At 32.3% G+C, this 20,549-nt stretch overlaps 2 protein-coding genes across 5 annotated transcripts; both read right to left on the bottom strand.

The window, feature by feature from the left end:
* Positions 1-15,375: 15,375 nt before the first annotated feature.
* LOC141044357 (uncharacterized) lies at positions 15,376-17,082 on the bottom strand. The gene is made up of 4 exons (XM_024503777.3): positions 16,894-17,082; positions 16,615-16,801; positions 16,233-16,380; positions 15,376-16,045 (listed from the first exon to the last, which is right to left on the bottom strand). The coding sequence occupies exons 2-4, from the start codon at positions 16,627-16,629 to the stop codon at positions 15,711-15,713; spliced, it is 498 nt and encodes a 165-aa protein (XP_024359545.1). The 5' UTR covers positions 16,630-16,801; positions 16,894-17,082; the 3' UTR covers positions 15,376-15,710.
* LOC112274351 (uncharacterized) lies at positions 17,075-19,106 on the bottom strand. Of its 4 annotated transcripts, XM_090245920.1 has the most exons (4): positions 18,648-19,106; positions 17,805-18,296; positions 17,545-17,646; positions 17,075-17,214 (listed from the first exon to the last, which is right to left on the bottom strand). In XM_090245920.1, the coding sequence occupies exons 2-3, from the start codon at positions 18,022-18,024 to the stop codon at positions 17,546-17,548; spliced, it is 321 nt and encodes a 106-aa protein (XP_090102046.1). In that variant the 5' UTR covers positions 18,025-18,296; positions 18,648-19,106; the 3' UTR covers positions 17,075-17,214; position 17,545. The 4 variants fall into 4 exon arrangements, with proteins under 4 accessions (XP_090102046.1, XP_090102045.1, XP_090102048.1 ...); XM_090245919.1 differs by lacking the exon at positions 17,075-17,214 and having other exon boundaries at positions 17,410-17,646; XM_090245922.1 differs by lacking the exon at positions 17,075-17,214 and having other exon boundaries at positions 17,589-18,296; positions 18,601-18,979.
* Between the last annotated feature and the right edge of the window lie 1,443 nt (positions 19,107-20,549).

The following is a 20,549-nucleotide window of genomic DNA, read 5'->3' as shown; positions in this document are numbered from 1 at the left end:
TTGGAGTGTATATTTGCTTGTATACATTCCTTTCACTTATTTGTATTGTTTCTTCTTTTGTTCTTGTTCATTGTATCTTCTACTTCACACTACCCATTACAAACAACTCTTAATTGAGGCCATCTTATTATTTGGGTAGAAGGATGAATTTTACACTCACATATACCAATCTTTGTTTATATGATAGGATATAAAGATTATCTTATAGCATTTGCTAGAAAAAAATTAAATGTGGGAAGACAAAATTATAGTACCACGAAAAGAAAATACTTAGCCATGGTTTTTTCTATAAAGAAATTATAACATTACCTTCTATTAAATTTTATGGTATTTTTTGTTGATCATATGGCCATCAAATATTTAATCAATAAGCAAATTCAAGTGGTCATATAACTTGATGGATATTATTATTATAAAAATTTGACTACAAGGTGGAATGCAAAACTAAAAAATTATATGACAAAGCTAATTACCTTTTAAGGTTAGAAGGAGAATTAAATCTTGTTCTTATTGATGACAACTTGGTAGATGATTTTTTTTATTATTATTTCCATCCATTCTACTTGATACAATCATATTATAATATATATATATATATATATATATATAGTTTTCAAAAAAGTTATCTAAATATGTATAATATAAGATTAGAGTTAATAGTATTTATTTTGCTATTATAAAAAAATAATTATATTATCAATGAGTAAATGGTCTACTTAGAAAATGTATAGTAGTTGATAAAGTACTAGCTATATTAATGACATGCCATAATAGTGTATATGGGAGACACTTCTCGAGTAGATTAACTGCTACAACGATAATGAAAATAGGATATTATTGGCCTATCATATTTTAAGATGTGCATGATTATGCTAAAAAATGTGACACTTGCCAATGTTATGCAAAAAATAATTTGCATATGGTACTTCTTTTCTACATATCCTTGCCTTTAATTGTTTTTTTAAAAAAAACTAAGAATTAATTACATAGAAGAAATTCATTGTAATTCTTTAAGAATGATGAAATATATTGTTTTGGCCACAAAATATCTAACAAAATAGACTAAAGCATGGGCTGTCAAAACCAACAATGCTATCCATGTAGCTAATTTTATGTATGAACAAATCATTAGTCAATTTGGTTCTCTAAAAAATTTTAATTAGTGATCAAGTTACATACTTCTTAAATAGTATGATAGAAAAGATGACTAGTAGATTTAATATAAATCATTGTATCACAACTCTTTACCATCAACAAACTAAATTAATAACAAGCACACAACTTGAACCTAGTATCGAAATTCTTTAGAATAATCTCCAATACAAGAATCTAAGTCGACATTCATAGATATTTTTCATAAAGAAAAAGAGTCCAAAAGTATTAAAATTGGAGCTCATTTAAACCAAGAAGAGATGTCTAAATATTATGATTTAATCATAATATATTGAGATATTTTTACATGGTCCTACAAAGATTTGAAGGATATACTACTTGAGGTGGCTAAGCACCATATTCCCCTCATTCTTGGTGCCAAGGTAATAAGACAAAAAGAAATATGTATAAACCTTCAACTCCAATTGATTATTAAAGGAGAGTTGAAAAAATTGTTACAAGTTGGTTTTATTAAGCCAGTAGAAATAACAAATTTGTTCTCTCCTATGGTCCTTGAGAAGAAAAAGAATGGTAAATTAAAAGCATGGATAGATTATAGAAAAGTCAATAAATACACCCAAAAAGACCATTTTTTCCCTTTCATTAATAGTGTTCTAAAGGAGGTGGCAAGTCACAAAACCTATAATTTTATGGATGGATATTTAGTTATAATCAAATTGTAATAGCTCCACAAGATCACCATAAAATGGCTTTTATCCACTCCTTGGGGTACCTTTATTTTTTTGGTCATGCCTTTTGGGCATTATAATGCCTTTTCTGCCTTCTAACAAGCCACGACCTTTGCCTTTTTGGATTTTCTATACAAATCTATGACGGTATTTATAAATGATTTTAGCACCCAATCCAATTGCAAAGACCATCTAGGATATGTAGAAGAAACCTTAGAAAGGTGTAAAAAAATAAAAATTGCTTTAAATCCCAACAAAATGTATTTGGTAATCCAAAAAGGAGTTTTGTTGGATTATTTAGTTTCCAAAGAGGGAAGAAAATCCGACCCAAAAAAATAGAAATCAAAATTAAAATACAACCTCCTATAAATTTTAAGAGGATAGAAAAGATCTTAGGACATCTTAGATAGTATCGAGAATTCATTCTCAATTATGCCACAAAAACTTCACTCATTTCCAACCTCAAAAGAAAGTTGGTTAAGTTTGAATGGACAAAAGAGTGTCAAGTTGCCTTTGATTGGATAAAAATGATATTAAGCTCCTATTCCATTTTAAAACCACCTAATTGGGATCTTCTCTTCTACATCTATTGTGATGCTTCATCTATAGCAGTAGGTAGTGCATTATAGCAATCAATAGAAGGTGGGCATAAATATTATCCTATTGAATTTACTAACAAGAAGTAAAATGCAGCAGAGCAAAATTATAGTGCCATCAAAAGAGAGTGCTTGGCCATGGTTTTATCTACAAAGAAATTTTGATATTACTTTTTATTAAATTTTGTTGTATTTTTTGTTGACCATATGGCCATCAAATATCTAGTCAATAAAGCAAATTTGAATGGTCGTATAGCTTGATGGATATTATTATTTAGAAAATTTAACTAAAAAGTAGAATATAAATCCAAAAAATTATGTAACCAAGCCAACCATCTTTTAAAGTTGGAAGGCAAATTAAGCCCTACTCCTATTCTACTTTTCTATCATTTTCGTCCATCCTACTTGATACAGCTACATTGCAAAATTTTTGAATTCTAATCAATTTCTAAGAGAATTATTTTCAACATGAATATTAGAAAATTAGAATATTTAATTTGATATTCTAAAAAAATAATTATATTGTCAAGGAGTAGATGGTCTATTTAGACGATATATAGTAGCAGATGAAGTACTGGCCATACTAATAGCATGCCATGATAGCACATGTGGGAGACACTTCTTGAGTAGACCGATGGTGAAAAACGCAATGAGAGCGAGGTATTATTGACCTACCTTGTTTCAAGATGCTTATGATTATACTAAAAGATATAATACTTGCCAATGTTATGCCAGAAATAATTTATGTATGGTACTTCCTCTCCACATATCCTTGCCTTTAGTTTCCTTTGAAAAATAGAGAATTGATTATATAAGAGGATTTCATTCTAATTCTTCAAGAGGAATGAAATATATCGTAGTGGCCATAAAATACCTAACAAAATGGACAAAAGCAAGAGTTGTCAAAACCAACGATGCTATCCATGCGGCTAACTTTATATATGAACAAATCATAACATGATTCAATTGTCTCAAAATTTTGATTAGTGATTAAAGAACACAATTTTTAAACAATGAGATAGATGAGATGACTAATAGGTTTAATATAAACCATCGTATGACTACTCTTTACCTACTACAAACTAAAAGTCATATGAAAAGAGTGAACCAAATCTTAGTAAATATCTTGAGAAAAAGAATACAAGACGTAAAGAGGAATTAGAATATAAAATTATCTGCAACCTTATAGGCTTATCATACAACCTACAAGGTCATAATTAAGGGCACTCCATTTTCTTTAATATATGGAATAGAAGCTATATTACCGATAGAATTTGAGATCAATTCTCTAGAGATAGTAATAGATAAAAGATTAACTACCCAACAATCCTTGAAGAATAGATTAGAACAATTTGTAGGCCTTGATGAAATCCAAAGGATTGTGGCTCAACATATGGAAGTAATTCAAAGAAGAAGAAAAATTATTTTTGATAAGAAACACAAGAAGAGGGTTTTGCAGCCATAGATGCTTGTAATGTTATAAGATGCCAGAAGAATGGATTTTCTTGGTAAATTTAATACTGTGTGATTAGGACCTTATCATATCAAAGAAGTATTTGAAAACAATTCTTTATAGTTAGAAACACAAAATCCTAAATTATTTCCAATAAGAACATCACAAAATAGATGTAAGAAATATAAGGTGTAAAAAATCCATTGCATAGAAAATAACCATTATACTCTTTGTTTACCTAAATGAGTATGGATCTAAATAAACAACTTAGTCAAACTTGATTTTTATCAAGAAAATAGGGATCTTGATCCATCAAAAAGACAAGAATTATTCTTTATGTGGTCCTTAGTTCTATTAGAATATCATTTCTTCTACTTATTATTAGATAAAAATTCCTAGAAAAAAAAATATATATATATATATATATATATATTATAGGATTTAGAAATGACTTGGAATTCGTTAGCATTCTTAGAATGCTGGGCAGTTGGCTACAAAAGTGGTTATATCAGATGTAGCTGGGAATCAAATCTGATCCATAAAAGTAGCTATCCATATGAGCTAGTGTTAGAGTAGGAAAGTCGCCAACTTCTGCAATTTACAGGATATACATGCCTCATGGCTTCAAACTTCAATTCTTTTCTTTGGATAAGAAATATGTAGCACTAACTTTTAGAATTGTACTTAGAATTATTTTATTTTATTTTTTCTTATTTTGTTGTCTCTTTTCTTATCCTATAGAATTATGTCACCTTGTTTGATTAAATAGATTGAATTCTCAATAGTCTTCTAATTCAAGAGAAGTAGCACTAGAAAATATAAGTGCATTAATACCACACATGATCTTCCATATCAATACTTTTGCTTTGGTTCTATAGCACTGCTAGTATGGCCAGGCTAGAATATACAATCTAGTATGCCTAACTTTAAATAAGAACTTGCCTTCAAAGCAAGAATTTTGGATTCTCTACCTCTTTGAATTGTCCCAAATGGTCACCATATGTGAGCCACTAAATTGACTCACTTGGTTATTTAGTTTAAAAAATGCACTTATTGTGCCTAAAATTACAGAATTGGTGAGTTAGTAGTAGAATTTTTTGAAGAAATAGGAAACATATTGCTAATAGCAAATATGCAACCTAACATAGAATTTATTAGGACAAAATTCCATGATGAATAGGTTTTGGTAGCTAACATTAGATGATGGCCAATAAGAGTATCTCTTGTCAAAAGAAAAAGGAAAAAAATAATAAAATAATAAAAAAAAAATATTAGTAATTCTTAATATATATATATATATATATATATATATACATATATATACACACACACACATATATATACACACACACACATATATTTATATATATATATTATATATAAATGAAATATGAACAAATAAAATGGCGGCAGCCTCCTCGTCCATAGGGGCCCGGATTCTTAACTCTCTTGTTTGTTTGTTTGTTTGTTTTTTTTTTTTTTTTTTTTTCTTCCTCACGCTTCATGGCTCCTAGCGCTCCGAAAAATTTCCGTTTCCCTCACGTGGTGGAGAAGGGTGGATTGGGCAATCAATGTTGATGCGGCCGTGCCACGGAACAATCAAGACTTCTTCATGCGAGGCTACTGACGAAGGCCCTTGTCGATATAAAGTGCACACCTTGAGCCGATGTCGATCAGTGGTGAGGGAAGCCAGCAGGGCATTACGGATATTTTTTTTCCTTCTGGTTGGTTTTGGTTTTTGTGTGAGGGCTCCGCGGGTTGCGGTTGGTGTACAGCGACGCCGCCGAATTGTCTGGATGTTGCTGCTAGGCAGTGCGGCGGTACCAATTCTTGTTTTCGGAGCGAGTTGTCTCTTCCCTTTTTGTGTCGCTGGGCTCATTACAAATTACGACGGTTAGTCAAGATCTTAGTTATCCAGCGAAGTGACCACGAAGGTTCAAAGGTGTTGCACGGTGCGGCAATGATGGTTGCTGGCGATACCTAAACCCAGTTGCAATCACGGCATTGTCTAGATCTTGGCTCGGTAGCGGAATGGTGCATCCAGCTTGGATGCGAGGGAGTGCAAGTGGCAACTTCACGTTCAGTCATCTTCTCCAGATCAGGGTAACTTCCTAGTGGTGTTGCAAGCGCTCGGTCGGATGACACTGAAGAGATCTGCTCTGCCTTAATTGATGGAGCGCCATTGAACTACAAAGGTAGTACAATCAAGCATTGTGTTCAGTTTCCGTGATTAGGCGAGGAGAGCTCGGTTATGACGTGAAGTTCTCTCCTTCCGAAGATTTGTTCATATTATAATAATAATGATGATAATAATAATAAAAAATAAATTAAATTAAATTAAAGAATAAATAAATAAATAAATAAATAATTAATGATAAGAGAACAAATAAGGAAAATTAACTAAAGATGGAAGAATTATGGCATTAAATTGGTGAATGATCTATCATTATGCAAGTGAATTAGTTGTAGAGTTTTGGCTTGATTGCTTGGATTTTTTAAGAAGAATAAATAGTGGTTTGATTAGAATTTAATTAACAGGTATTACCACTAAAATTCACAAAGTTAATTCACTCACTGTGAACTAGAATAAACTTCCAACTAGTGGAGATTTATTTTAGCTCACATACAGTAGTTCACTCCTTAGGTAAAGAAGGAGGCTTAAGTGACTGCAAGGAAAAAAAGATCAAGCATCCTTTTTTTCTTTGGAGTAGATTCTCCGTATAAGTAAAAAAGGCCGTAACCAAAGAAAGAAGGAATTACTTAGAAAGTGTGTTGAGAAGTTTAGGAAAGTCCATGTTTCACAAAAAAAAATCTATAATAAAGTCCAAAACAACTAACCTTCCTTTGTTCATTCAGAGTTAAGAGTTTTACTATAACAGCAAGATTACCATAGTTGAAAGAATGGATGTACAAGCATTATTTTATTTCATGTGATAATACTTATATATCAGCTTTGTGTGTACATACATACAACATGCTGTTCTATAGCCTCATAAATTGCCATCCTAAAGATCGGGTTTTTCTATGAACCCACTAAATCAATATCATGAAAAACTTGTCATTTTATTGAAAGACTAGGTTGCCTTTCTTTAAGTTGATGAAAACTTGGTCACACAAATATTGAACTCAAACTTAGCCGCAATTCATGACACTGAATATTGATGCCATTATACAAGCCAAGCCTTTGGATACTTGTAGATTTTTTTTTATTAAGAGCTCCTTAGAATTTGATTCCAAAAAATTGATCAAGTTTTTGGAACGTCATACAATTCACACAAACAACCAATACAATATACAATATGACACCTTTTCTAAATATAATGTCACATATGATTGATTGAAGCAACCAACTCAAGAAGAGGCACCAAAATGTCACATGTAATTGATAGGAAGTGGAAGCAATCAACTATTGACCATATTCTGGATCTAGAAGAGGCACTCAATAAACACAAAACACAAAACATAATAATAGTGTAAGTGAGTAGTAACTATATAAGGCTTGAAGCAACCCACATAACATCCATGAACATAGTAAAGCTACGCTAAAAAGAAGAGAGTTGGGAATTCAATGCCAACATTGAAATAGATTGCTCCTTACAAATCAAGATCTCTCATCTTCAAGCAACCAAAAGATAAAGATGATGATGAAAAAATAAATAAACAAACAAACAAACAAGTAGAAACAAGGACAAATCAAAAAACCTCTTAAATAGGGAACCTAAGAGAGTGACCAATAAAATCAAGTTTAACAAGAACTGATTCAAGGTTGTAATAGGCCATTACAAATGAATACCAATGTTGAGAGGAACTGCCTATTATATCATGAATTAAGACCTCTCATGTTTGAATGACTACAAAAGAAAATCAAACATAAAAAATAATAAAAATATTAGAGAAACAAAAAATAGAGAAGAACAACCATCAAAATTAAAAAGAATAAGAAATCAAAAAATAGGAATAAGAAACAAGAAAAAAAAAATACACAAAAATTTGTCATGCTTAATCAAAACTAAGAAAGAATTGGATCTCACATACACACATGAAGTTGCTGAGTCCAAATGTACTTCAAACCAATTGCAACAATCAATTAGTTGCATCCTAGCATTGATACCGATATCCTTTGGTTTGATCACCATGATTCATTAAATTAAATATGCTTCAATTTTAGTAAGGCGACCTTGACTCCAACTTGTAGTGCTATTGTATTATGTAAAGTCTTGCTCGAGAATGCACTGAGGACCTAGTTGTGAAAGATAGAATAGAAATTGTAAAAATAAAATCTCAACTCTATTAGAATGTTAAATAAACTCTAATTAAACCTTAATATTGCTAAAGAAGCTTTAATAAAATTTAATAGAAATTTTAAAGAAATTACAAAAGAAACAATAAGAAACTTTAAAAGAATTAAAAAAAAATCTACAATAAATCTTAAAAGAATTTCTAAGAAATCTCAAAGAAATATTAGAATAATCACTAATATATCTTAAATAAATCTCAATCAAGTCCTAATTTAATCTTGGTTGAAATCTTAATAGACTTCAATGAAATCCTAGGCCAAATTCCAAATCTTAAATTTTAAACTTTAAGCAAATCCAAAATCTTAACCAAACCTTAATCAAATCTTAAGCACATCTTAAATTCTAAACCTTAAATCCTAAAAAAATCCTAAATCCTAAATATTAAGCAAATCCTAACTTAGTCCTTAAATCCTAATCCAATCCTAAATCTTAATCAAACCTTAACCAAATCCTAAATCCTAATCCAATCTTAACTCTAAACAAAAATCTAATCAATTCAATCTAATCCTAGCATAATTTAAAATCTCAATATCTATTGATTAAATTTTTGATCTTTCTTGAAATTTTATATACTTCTTAACAACTAAATTAGCAAAAAAATATAGAATTTGAAGATAATTGCATTCACCAAATGGAAGAAAAATCCTAAAATCTACTTAGATGTTGACCGCCCTCCTACTCCAATTTGAATGTTGAACTTTTAGCACCAATATCTTCCTTTTATATCATTCAATCGTTTTCAAATTTTACATATGTGTAACAAATTGAGTTCATTATCTTTATATGTAAATTTCACTTCAATCTAATTAGTAGATTATAAAAACAATTAGAAACCTAACTATCCTTTAAAGTCTAATTTTGGAGACCTTAATCTATTTGAAATTCAATTATCTTCAATTCAACTATATGATGAAGTTGAAACTTATTGCATAATCTTTAAACAACTATTCACATAATTATTCAATATTTCAACTATAGATTTACTATCAAATTTTTAAAATTCTTCAAAATATAACATCTTTTTTATTTTACAAATTCTAGAATCATCCAAAACAACTGTGACTTTACAAGGCTCTTACAAAGTCATTACACACTCAAATCACTCAAAATCAATGCTTGAAGAAATCTTGTTAAGTCTTTTCTTAAACTCTTTTTTTTTGATCTCAAAAAAAACCTCCAAAGTTGCCATAGGTGCTCAATTTTGTGCCTTGGGATCTGATTTTGATCCAAGTTGATAATCGATCCTCTCTAGGTATTATTTTTTTTTTTTTGAATTAATTTTTTATCAGATCAACTCTTAACTTCCTCTTACATATGCTCATATTCTTTATTTTTCTAATCTATCTTATTTTATCTTATTTACGGCCTTATAAAATAATTAGAAGCCTATTTTGTATAAAAATAGTATTTATATCTTTAATTTTACTTTCTTTTGGACTATTGTCTATCTTCTAAGATAATTTACTATAATATTTAAAGTAAGATCTTCTATAATATAATAATTTTTTCATCTTTTTTACCTATTAGTTGTATTATATTACGACAGTGCTATCTGATCCTAACTAAAAGTGCAACCTTGATTTCAATTCATGGTACAACTTTGATCCCAACTCATGGTGCAACCCCAATCTCAACTTGCAATGCTACTAGACCTTGATTGGTGGTACTACTTGACCTCAATTCACATTGCAATTCAATCTTGAGTCATAGCGCAACCTCAACTTGTGTCTCCAACTTGCAATGTGACTTAGGGATGTATTTTTAGTTTTAGCAAGGTAACTCAAACAAAACAAAAAAAATATCTCAATACACAAATTTACATCTTGTTTGTTAATATCTATGAAATATTCAGCCATAATCTTTGAAGACAACGATGATAATAATGACAAAAAAAATTAAAATTAAAATTAAAAATTAAAATAAATAAAATAAAATAAAACTCTCATCTATAAGATTAAATGATATTTTATATTAAATAAATAAATTTTATATGAAGATTCAAGGAAAGAAATGATTCTATCTTCAAATTAGATTAGCTCTATTTGAATAAAACTACATCTTTTACCAAATAGAAAAAAGCAGAGGATCTAGAATGAAGATATGATCTAACAGTGACTCGCAACATGACTCTGATTCTTGATACAAAGTTGCAATGTGATTCCTAGTCACTGCACAACTTGAGCAATGTAATTTCTTACCAACCAACAATGAAAAGTTTACATTGTAGATTACCTCTGGATCTAATATATAAATTTTTTAAAAAAATATGGATTATCTCTAAATTTAAAAAACAATAAAAAATCTAGCTAGCCATTTTTGTAAAATATAACAAGTTTGAATGGTACGCATAAAGGTTCAGGCTAGGCTATAGTATACTCGTTTGGATGCAAGTCATGCAAAGAACGACATAATAGAGCAGGACATGAGTAATAGAAGTTTGAATCTTGGAATGGGCGTTGGCAAGATAATAAAAGAGGAGAGGGAGGAGGAAGTAGGAGAGAGCCAACCACAAGAAATACTTCTTCAAGGTCTCTCTCTTTGGTCAAAAAAAAAAAAAAAAAAAAAAAAAAAAAGAGAAGAAAACATGTTTTCTTCTATTAGTCTTTACTATTAAGGTTGTTTCAACAAAACTTGTCAAGCCGACCACAGATTCTTATGGGACCAAAAAGATAAAAAAATAATAATAATAAATAAACTAGAATCATTATTAATATTCATACAAAAAAATCATCGCTTAAGAAGGTCTCACAAAGATAAATATACAAGAAAATCTCAAATCTAAATGGAATGTGGTTTACGGTCTAGAATATAGGATTTAAGATAGAATTGAGGGCTTATCATGCACATAAGAAAGGATTACAAGGATGTTCTTAGGTTTTCCAACCCTCTTATTTTTAAATTTTGAATTGATGTACTCTTCTATTTTTGAGGTCTACAATTCAAATGGTATGAACAACTTACTCTATAAATTCTTAATTTGCAAGATATAAGGTGGTTTAACTTTGCTTCTAAGGTGGTTGACTTTGATGATATAAGAGGCATTTGAAAGTTTTGAAAAGGGCATTTAGTTGATGTGGTGTAAATAACTTACTCTACAAATTTCTCAATATTAAGATATAAGGCCTTTGACTTGACACAAGTTTGAGGATTGATTTTTTATGTGCTTCTTAGTTTGGAGATCTTGAGTAGACGTGCCCTTATGTTTGTCATGCTTCTAATTTTAATGACATATTTGAAACCTTCATCAAATCTACGCTTGAAGAGATACTAAGTCACAAAAAATGTGAGTCTAAAATGTGATTTAAGAAGGTTTAAGGTCTACAACCACAAGTGTGAATGGTATTTAAGAGATTGAAGGTCTACTAATACTAGTACAAATGGAATTTAAAGAATTAAGGGCTATCAATGCAAGTGTAAATGGAGTTTAAGATTGAAGGTTTACGAGTGCGAGTGTGAATGAGGTTTAAGAAAGTTTAAGGTCTACAAGTACGAGTGAGAACAAGTTTTAGGATTGAGGATCTATCAGCATGAGTATGAACAAAGTTTAGAATTGAGGATCAATCAATACAAGTATGAATATAGTTTAAGAGGTTGATGGTCTATCAATGCGATTGTCAACGGGATTCAAGTTTGAAGATCTATTAGTACAAGTGTGAACATGATGCAGTTCAGGATCTACTAGTACATGTGTGAATATGATGCAGTTCAAGATCTACAAATGCGAGTGTAAACTATACTTAGGGTCTAAGGTATACGACCAAGGTTTGGAAATTATAAGTATGACTAAAGATTTAAGGTTTAGATTTTAGGAGCTATAAGTGCGAGTGTAAATGGAATTGAAGGATTTAGGCTCTATAAGTAAGATATACCAAATATACATGAGTTTGTACCTTATACTAATGATTTATAATTACAAAGTCTATGCAATGTGTTATTCATGGACATGCCAATTTATATTATATTATTAAATATAGTGGCAAAGTTTAGGATTTAGGATTTTAGAGTTTAGGAGTTTTAGATTTAGGATTTTGGTTTAGGAATTAGGATTTAAGATTTAGGTTTAGGAATTAGGATTTAAGATTTAGGATTTAGGTTTAGGAATTAGGATTTAAGATTTAGGATTATATATATGTTTCCAAAAAATTCACATACCTTTTTTGGAATTTTGAATTGACCTATCTTCCTATTTTTAAAGATTGTAGTTCCAATGGTGCAATTAACTTTACTTATATTTCTTTCATTTGGTAGATACATATTCTTTGACTTTTAGATGTAGAATTGAATATTTTTTTAGTTGAATGAAAATTTCAAAAATTTGAAGTATACATAAAGTTCTAATTATTAAATTTTAAATCTTAAAAAATAGCTATCTAATAGATAGTATATATTCTCTTTAATTAATCCAATAGAGATCAATATAATATTAGATAATACCTATACAATCTACATAAATTTTGTTCTTTAGAAAATATCTATAATTATTAGCTAGGTTTAAATTTAAGATTTAGAATTATGTGTATTTTTTAAAAATTCACGTATTTTTTAAAAATTCACGTATTTTTTTTAGAATTTTGAATTGGCCCGCCTTCCCTATTTTTAAAGGTTGTAGTTCTAATAATGTAATTAACTTTACATATGCTTCTTTCATTTGGTAAATATAAACACTTTGATTTTTAGATGTAGAGTTGATTTTTTTTTTTTTTTGTAAAGAATTTCAATATTTTGAAGAGACCTATCTTCTTATTTTGAAATATTATGAATTTATCGGTGTATTTAGTTTTTTCAAAGAATATATAATTAAGATATTATGGAGGTTTTAAAAACAAATTTTAGAATTGATAAATTCTTATATTTTCGGAATTTTAGAATTTGGAAGTAACCTACTTTTCCATTATCAAAGGTTGTAATTTCAATGGAATAAAAATATTTATTTATGCTATTATCATTTAAATGATATAAAAAAAAATTAAATTAAAAATGGTTCAAATTCTATTGGCTTTATAATTCAAATTATAATATAGATTATGCAACTTGCCTTTCCTTCTGATTTTGTTAGCATACTCCAACTTCTCTTTTTATCCTCTCCATCAACTCTTTATTGTACTTTAACTTATTCCAACTTCCATTGTATTTTTCTTTCCTATGCTTTTCCTTGTTGATTAATTACTTTGGTTTCTTCTCCCCATGCTTCTTTTTTGACCAAAGTATTTAGATTTTCTTTACAATCCCCTTTCTAACTAAATTCTTTGGTTTCTTCTTCCATATTTTTTTTTCATATATTTATTTTTATAAATTTAACCTTATTTTTATAAAATCTTTTATTAATAGAAAGAAAATTAAGAATCGAGGTAGATATACAAAAGAAACTTCAAGCTTAGATAAAGTTTAAACATAAGTAAGAAAAAAAATAATAAAAATAAAATAAAATAATTTATATATATATATATATATATATAATGAAAAATTTAAGAATTTAAATCTCAAACATATATTGCTGTAATTACCAAACCATTGAAATCCAACTAATTAAACGCTATCGAGGTAGAGAGAATTTACCTCAAAAAAATGTTGGGCTTCAAGTTAATATTAATTACTCAATTAAGCTTTAAAATAAGGGAAGCCCTAAGTTTATATATAAATTTTCTCTTTTTGAGCAATTATACCAAATACATAAGCCTCAAGTAACCAACAACACCCAAAATATGATAAAATCTTAAAAAACCTTGTATATCCTTATGTAGAAATTTTTTCCAAATTTCAACACTTCATATCTTTTAATCCGATTGTTTAAACAAACTCAAATTTTACATGAGGTACTGATGTATTTTTATCAACTTCTATAATAAATTTCAACTACAAATTTGTTGCGGATCTTGAGATATCTTGAAAATCCTAACAATCGCTTTAAATCCTTGTTTTTATATATCGAGTACAATTTTCTTCATATTTCACAAAATATAAGCTCAAATGCTACGAAATATATTATGTATAGCTTCTTAACACAAAATGTTATATTTTCTAAAAAGCTTGACCCAAAATTTCGTCCAAAAATTCAAGTTATGTCTCCAACCATTACTATAAACAAAACCGCTCACTTACTACCTTTGATTTGGAAGCGCCGCCTTCAACTCCCTATAACTCCTTCACATGAATTCCAAAAGCAACAATTCTTTCATAAAAAATGTAGGCCTTGAAATTGTTGTTCCAACCGCACCTTCCAATCTTCAAAAACTGTCATATAATTCATCGTATCCTCAAAAGAGTAATAGTATATCTTGAATTAATATCTTAACTTCAAATAGCTATATCTTCTTCACCCTAACTCCAAATCCTCTAATTTTTACATACAAATTCTAACCCAAACCCTAAACTTTATAATCTTGGCTTTTAATTCCCGATTGCTCTCTTTGAAGTCATCGAAACCCATATTAAGATCACAGATAGCCTCTTCAAAGTCCATTGGACATAGTATTCAACTAATAAGAATGAAGTTCTCCATTCTTTGCTTTCATTTGACCATGCCTTGCTTTCATCCGACCATGCTTTGCTTTCATCCCTTTCAATTGTCGTCCTACTAATTTAAATTTTAATCCTTAGGCTTCCACCTTCTCCTAAGGCTTTACACTAAATATTTACGTCTTTTCTTTTCTTTTCTTTTTTAATGCCAAAATCAAAACAAATAAAAAAAACAAAAAAACAAAAAAACAAAACAAAACAAAACAAAATTAAATTTCTTATACCAACTTCTTTTAATTTAATCTCCTAACCACTCTAACACACATCTAAATTTATCAACATATAATATATTTTAACTAATTTTTACATACCATAAGCATTTACAATATGACAATACTTCACACACCATGGCATTGATTTAGATTCAAAGTCCACCTAGCCCATCTAAGCAACTTATAACTACATGATTTGGCACTACTACTGAAACTTGAAAATAAGAAAAATGACCAATTAGATCCACCTGCTAGCCTCTGAGCAACAAGATGATGCAATGTATACATCTAAGATTTGTGGTTATCACCACACCTCCTCCCCATCTTCTCTTAACTTTTACCTTTCTCCTTTCCATATTCTATATTACAAATCTATGTTTTATAATACATTATTGATTTTACTTAATGTATTACTAAGCAACTTCCACTTTCTGAACTTCAACATAACAGTTGACAATAGAAGTCACAATCTATCTTTTATTTATAAATACAACAACATCCCCTCTGCACATGATGTTTTATCAATGTACTTCTTTGAACACAAAAAATAGTGCATGCCTACTTGCCTGCTGGCATCAATTTCTTCAAATACATATGACCCTTTAGCAACTTTTCCAGATACACATAACCAGTCAGCATCTGTCAGCTGGTTCAAATTGGACTAAGTCAAGCATGGATGCAAATGTATAATTCATGATCCCTCTGTTTCTAGACACACCGCAAAGTATCAAGCAGATGATGGCACTCTCCAAATGGAGAGTTGACCCTGCTCTGATGCCATTAACATGGTACTTCTAGCTGTAACAAGATAAGTGAAAGTTCCTTGGACAAGAGCTTGCCTTGCATTTAACAAGGCAGAATACAAGGATATCTTGCATCATTTGCTTCTTCCCCCGCTGCTCCACCATGTGTGAAAAAAAAAGACGCTTTAAGCGCACGCGCTCTGCCTCCTGTAACTTCTTGTTGCTGGTAATCCACGAGAAGCCAAAATCCAAGATGCGGACAGTAGGCTTCGTTCCCCACACAACCATAATGTTACTTAAGGAAACATCTCTATGAAGCAACTCGCATGCATGGACTGCAGCAAGCGCTTCAAGCGCTGCAGTCTCCACCTCCCGGGTCACCGCCACTGAAACATAATCACCACAGAAGGCAAATAAATGACAATTCTGCCAGCAGATTGCAGGTGGTCAAAGGTATTGGCCCTTCAAAAAAATACTTCATAGAATCACCATACCCAAGCTACGAGAAACCCTCAAGACCAGAATACGGAGTGTAGGATGCTCCGCATCTGAGAGTTTTGCAAGAAATCCTACCTTCTCCAAGCTCAACACCGTCAATCAATTCAGTCGCGATAAATACAACCCGACCGTTATTTGTGGTTCCATATCCTATTAATCGAGGAACAAAAATCCCCCAAAGCTTCTCGATCTTCGTATAGGCAACCACCTCCTTTAGGAGAGCCTGCACAAGCACGGCCAAAGATGGGCTGGGCAGAGAAAGATCACAAACAGGTAAGTGCAGCAAACTGCATGTGCACTTGAACACCAGCATGCTCCACGTTGCATCTACCAAAGACTATCTGTCAGTAAAGCTGTCACAAACAGGACCTCTCCACCTCAGTCCCCGGATTAGATGAAGTAGCAGCCACTTTGAGATGTGAACGCAACATTTCCACATGACACAACTTCGACTCACCTCGGCATGTTCCATGCCTAAGTAGGCAAACTTCAATGCAACAGGTTGGCCATGCAAACAGCCATTTACAACGCATCCACTCCACCCCTCACTATTTATGACACCACCCGCCTTTTTCAGGTTCAGGTCCTCAGCGGAGAAATCTTCCAAAGCCAGCTGAGCCCCACCTCAGCGATGTCTTTCAGACCTGCAAATACAATTGCTATCATTTCACCATTTGTTCTTGACTATGTGTCCGACTTCATGGAACAAACTTGAATAGCTGGCTGGACAAGTTACCTTCGTTTATCAGAGGAAGAGATATTTTGGCTCACACGTGCTGTAAAGGTTCAATCATTGATGTCATGATCACTACTTTCATCGGAATGTTCAGAGGGGGCAGCTTCATGAACTAAGGGAAATTGGCCATTCCCCGTTGGGTCACCAAACTCAGAGTTATCCAGTGCAGCAGCGTGCACCAAATATGACAAAGCAGCAAGCACACGCGGGGGCTCAGCGCTCGTCTTAATACCATATGATATTTTAAGGCAGCCGGCATTATCCCGTTTGAAGAGATACCAATTTCTTGCATCGGTTAGAACATTATAACCCACCTTACACCTGCAACTCAGAGAAAAGGGATAGCAAAATGAGAAGTGCCACGAATTCCATGTTGTCGTTTTGCCAAACGAAGATCGGAAAACCAAGACGGTACGAGAAAATCCCACTAGGAGGATGAAGGGAGATACAAGTAAGAAGAAGAGAAGAAGATCATCTTGAGTGAGTCAACTTAGAACCAGGATCAACAGGCAGTAGAATGCAGCTTGTTAAAAAAAGGGTTTCTTGTTTATTAGGAGCTGAAAAAGCAAAGGCTAAGCAGATAAACGCTGAGCTCCAAGCTAATCTAGCCAAGAGGAAAAATTACCGAGATAATCAGGGGTTTAAAAGAACCTTACAAAACCATGTACTCATACAACTGACAAATACAACGGATGATCCTTTCACCATGAGATGGCATGATGCCAAAAACGGCAAATCCGCACCTGCCCTCTCCTGCGATTATTGGAACCTCAGTCAAAATTCTTGCAACAATGTAAGAATTGGAACACACTTTGAAAATATGGGATAGGGCCAGATAGAACTTGATCTGCAAGAGCAGTCTGTCCAAACTCGGTGGAGAAACTAGGGGTCGACTCCGTCACTTCCCAGACCTTCATTCTTGACCTCGAAGACCAAGGCATTCTTCTTCCTTAAAGTGATTACGAAATCTGCTCTAGGGCCTCCGGAATAAACGTCAACCATGGCACTTGAACTCGCACCCTCACTTGATCCTAATCCGTCATTTCTCCCTTTACTCTTGCTAAGGATTGTGAATTCCCGCTTGTAGTGAAAGTTAAACTGCAGCTCCTTCTTTTGCATAAGAGATACCATTTCCTCCAGGATAAAATTGATAAGAGGATTCTCTTGCTTTTGCTCCAGTCTAGTGTCCTGAGTGTGAGCGGTGACAGTGATTCGATACACACGCTTCCTTCAATATGCGATTTCTAGAAATTCTTCGACCTCGTTCATTACATCCCAATGCTCTACTTTAACAGGTAACCACATCTATGTATGGCTCGAGCTGCTTGGATAAACGCCAGCCCGTGAAGAGCGAGTCGGCGGCACGACCTTCTGCACCAGCCAGTCATATTCTGTGCCCAGGCCTGCATGCACAACACAATCTAAGATTGAACTTGATATACACGCACCTTTACAAGCATCACCAAACTGAGGAGGATCCAAACGGGTTCTAGGACAACTCTATGGACGGATCGCCTCCAAACGACTCACAATAACAAATAAACATAGCCCAGAACACCTAGTTTGGCAACAAAGAACCGGCTACGGGACAATTGAGGTTAATGAAGTGAACTATCCAATCCTATGCCATCCCTAATTCCACAACTATGAAATTAAACTTCCCCCAAGAATCCGACAGCCCCTCGGAAACATTAAAAGACAAAGAACCTGAGGAGATGGGCCTTCAATGACAAGTGACGAGTGATAGGAGTGACCTCGTCGTTGCAGGATTTGCACTTTCTCGTCCCGGAGTTGCGCATTCTCGCCCCCAAGTTGCGATTCCCTATCCCGGAGTTGCGCTTTCTCGCCCCCAAGTTACGCTTCCTTGCCCCGCAATAGCTTCCTCTCCTCATCGCTAGGGCATCTGTTGATCTCCTCTTCCAATCATTCTATCTTCTCTTCCACTATTCTTATCTACTCGTGCACGCTTCGAATCTGGTCGTCCACGCTTCGTATCTGCTCTTCCGAATTTCCAATGCCGTCAGCCATTCTTCTCCACGACCCAATTTAATAGGCGACCAACGAGGCGAGCCCGATCCGAGAAACACGACCCCCTAATGCCCCTAGACGATGATTTCTCCACGCTACTCTCAGAGCACAAGTCCTCATCACCGTTTCCACCAGCTTCAAGTACCATTGCACCCGCATCGATGTGCAGCAAACTTATCTACATCAACGTCCAGAATGTCTACCGGCATAAATGTCCAGCACCTCACGTCCCAATCGTCAGAAAGGAGTCGCTGAGTTGGAGCAAATGAGACGTAGACCCTAACTCGAAACCTCGACGAGCACCGCGATACCCAGATAAAAACTGTCCAATACCCACCAAACCAAACCCAAACCACGTTCAAAATATCACTTAGCCAAACGAGTCCTAAAATAGGGACCGTATCTTGGAACGCCCGTTATTGCATTGATAAAAAGCTGGGCTCAATTTTAACCTGTTGAGGTTACAGGAATTCTGTGTTTTTGAAGATTTGTGAGGATCCATTGTAAAATACAACTCAAAAGAAGAATCTGGAGGTGATATATAAACAAAAGTTGTTGAAGTTGAATTTTACTTTACATCTACATGGTTAGATTTACTATTGCTATTACCAATATTTTAATAAAAATTTGAAACATAAAATAAAAAAAATATTTCTAAATTTTCATTACAAACAAAGAATAGGCCAATTTTGCATGAAATTTGTTTGAATGGAGTTGAAATGCGACATTTTCAATATGGTGATTATTTAGAATTTTCATTCTGCATAAATAAAAACTCATTTTTATTTATGAAGTCACTTTTTGAAGGACATTTTATAATTAAAAGTTAAGTGAATCAAATTGTCACATAATTTTATTCTCATAATTCTACTGAATTTTTTCATTCCACTAATGATAAAAGATTGTGGTAATTTTTCATTTTTATTTTTATATTAATATGATGAATTTTGTCTATATGGATAATATTAAACTAAAATGGCTATTACCAATAACAAGAAGATTGAAAAGTCTTGAAATAAGAGCAAAGACTAGAAATGTATTGATAAGAGTGAAGAAGACCTCACTCTTGCTACTATATATACTATCTAACTAGGAGCTATATGACAACATTCTATAGGACCTCCAACATGTATTCAAATTTTGAGATACATGTCTTAACTTGCAAGATAAGTTTTCTATATGTATACCACACAGTTAGCTTGTTCTACAACCTACCAAGACATGTCATTCATGGCTAACTTATTAACTAAGTTTCTAACCTACAAACATGTGTAAAATCAAATGTGCATCTTTGAAGCTTCTCTAGAAGATATTATGAAATTAATCTATTTTTATCTACTTTTATTTAATCATATAGGTAATTATTGAAATAAATATGTATGTCCATGATAATACTTTTTTTCTAAGAATAAGTTCTACAAAGAGTGGTCATCATAGATTGAAGAAGTTTAATATCTAGAGAATTATATTTGCTAAATAGTCTGATCTTTGCTGTCTTTGAAGATGGTTGATAGGTCATCTCAGCTATCAATAATATTCCACACTATCGCAAGAAGACTATTGTATTATTTGATCGTTGTTGAAGCATTCATAAATTCTTTCAAAAAACACATTTGAAATACCATCAT

Source organism: Physcomitrium patens, chromosome 21 (genome assembly GCF_059467195.1).
Source record: "Physcomitrium patens ecotype Gransden chromosome 21, ASM5946719v1, whole genome shotgun sequence".
Classification (NCBI taxonomy): domain Eukaryota; kingdom Viridiplantae; phylum Streptophyta; class Bryopsida; order Funariales; family Funariaceae; genus Physcomitrium; species Physcomitrium patens.
This window is presented reverse-complemented; position numbering and strand designations above follow the sequence as displayed.

Bases quoted from the DNA above. Each gene is read 5' to 3' on its own strand.
- LOC141044357 (XM_024503777.3), bottom strand. The intron at 16,046-16,232 runs GTAGGATTTCTT...ATTATGTTTCAG, and splicing joins CGGTGTTGAGCTTGGAGAAG to TGGCGGTGACCCGGGAGGTG.
- LOC112274351 (XM_090245920.1), bottom strand. From the start codon at position 18,024: ATGGTATCTCTTATGCAAAAGAAGGAGCTGCAGTTTAACTTTCACTAC. The intron at 17,647-17,804 runs GTCTGGGAAGTG...CAATAATCGCAG, and splicing joins CTTCGAGGTCAAGAATGAAG to GAGAGGGCAGGTGCGGATTT.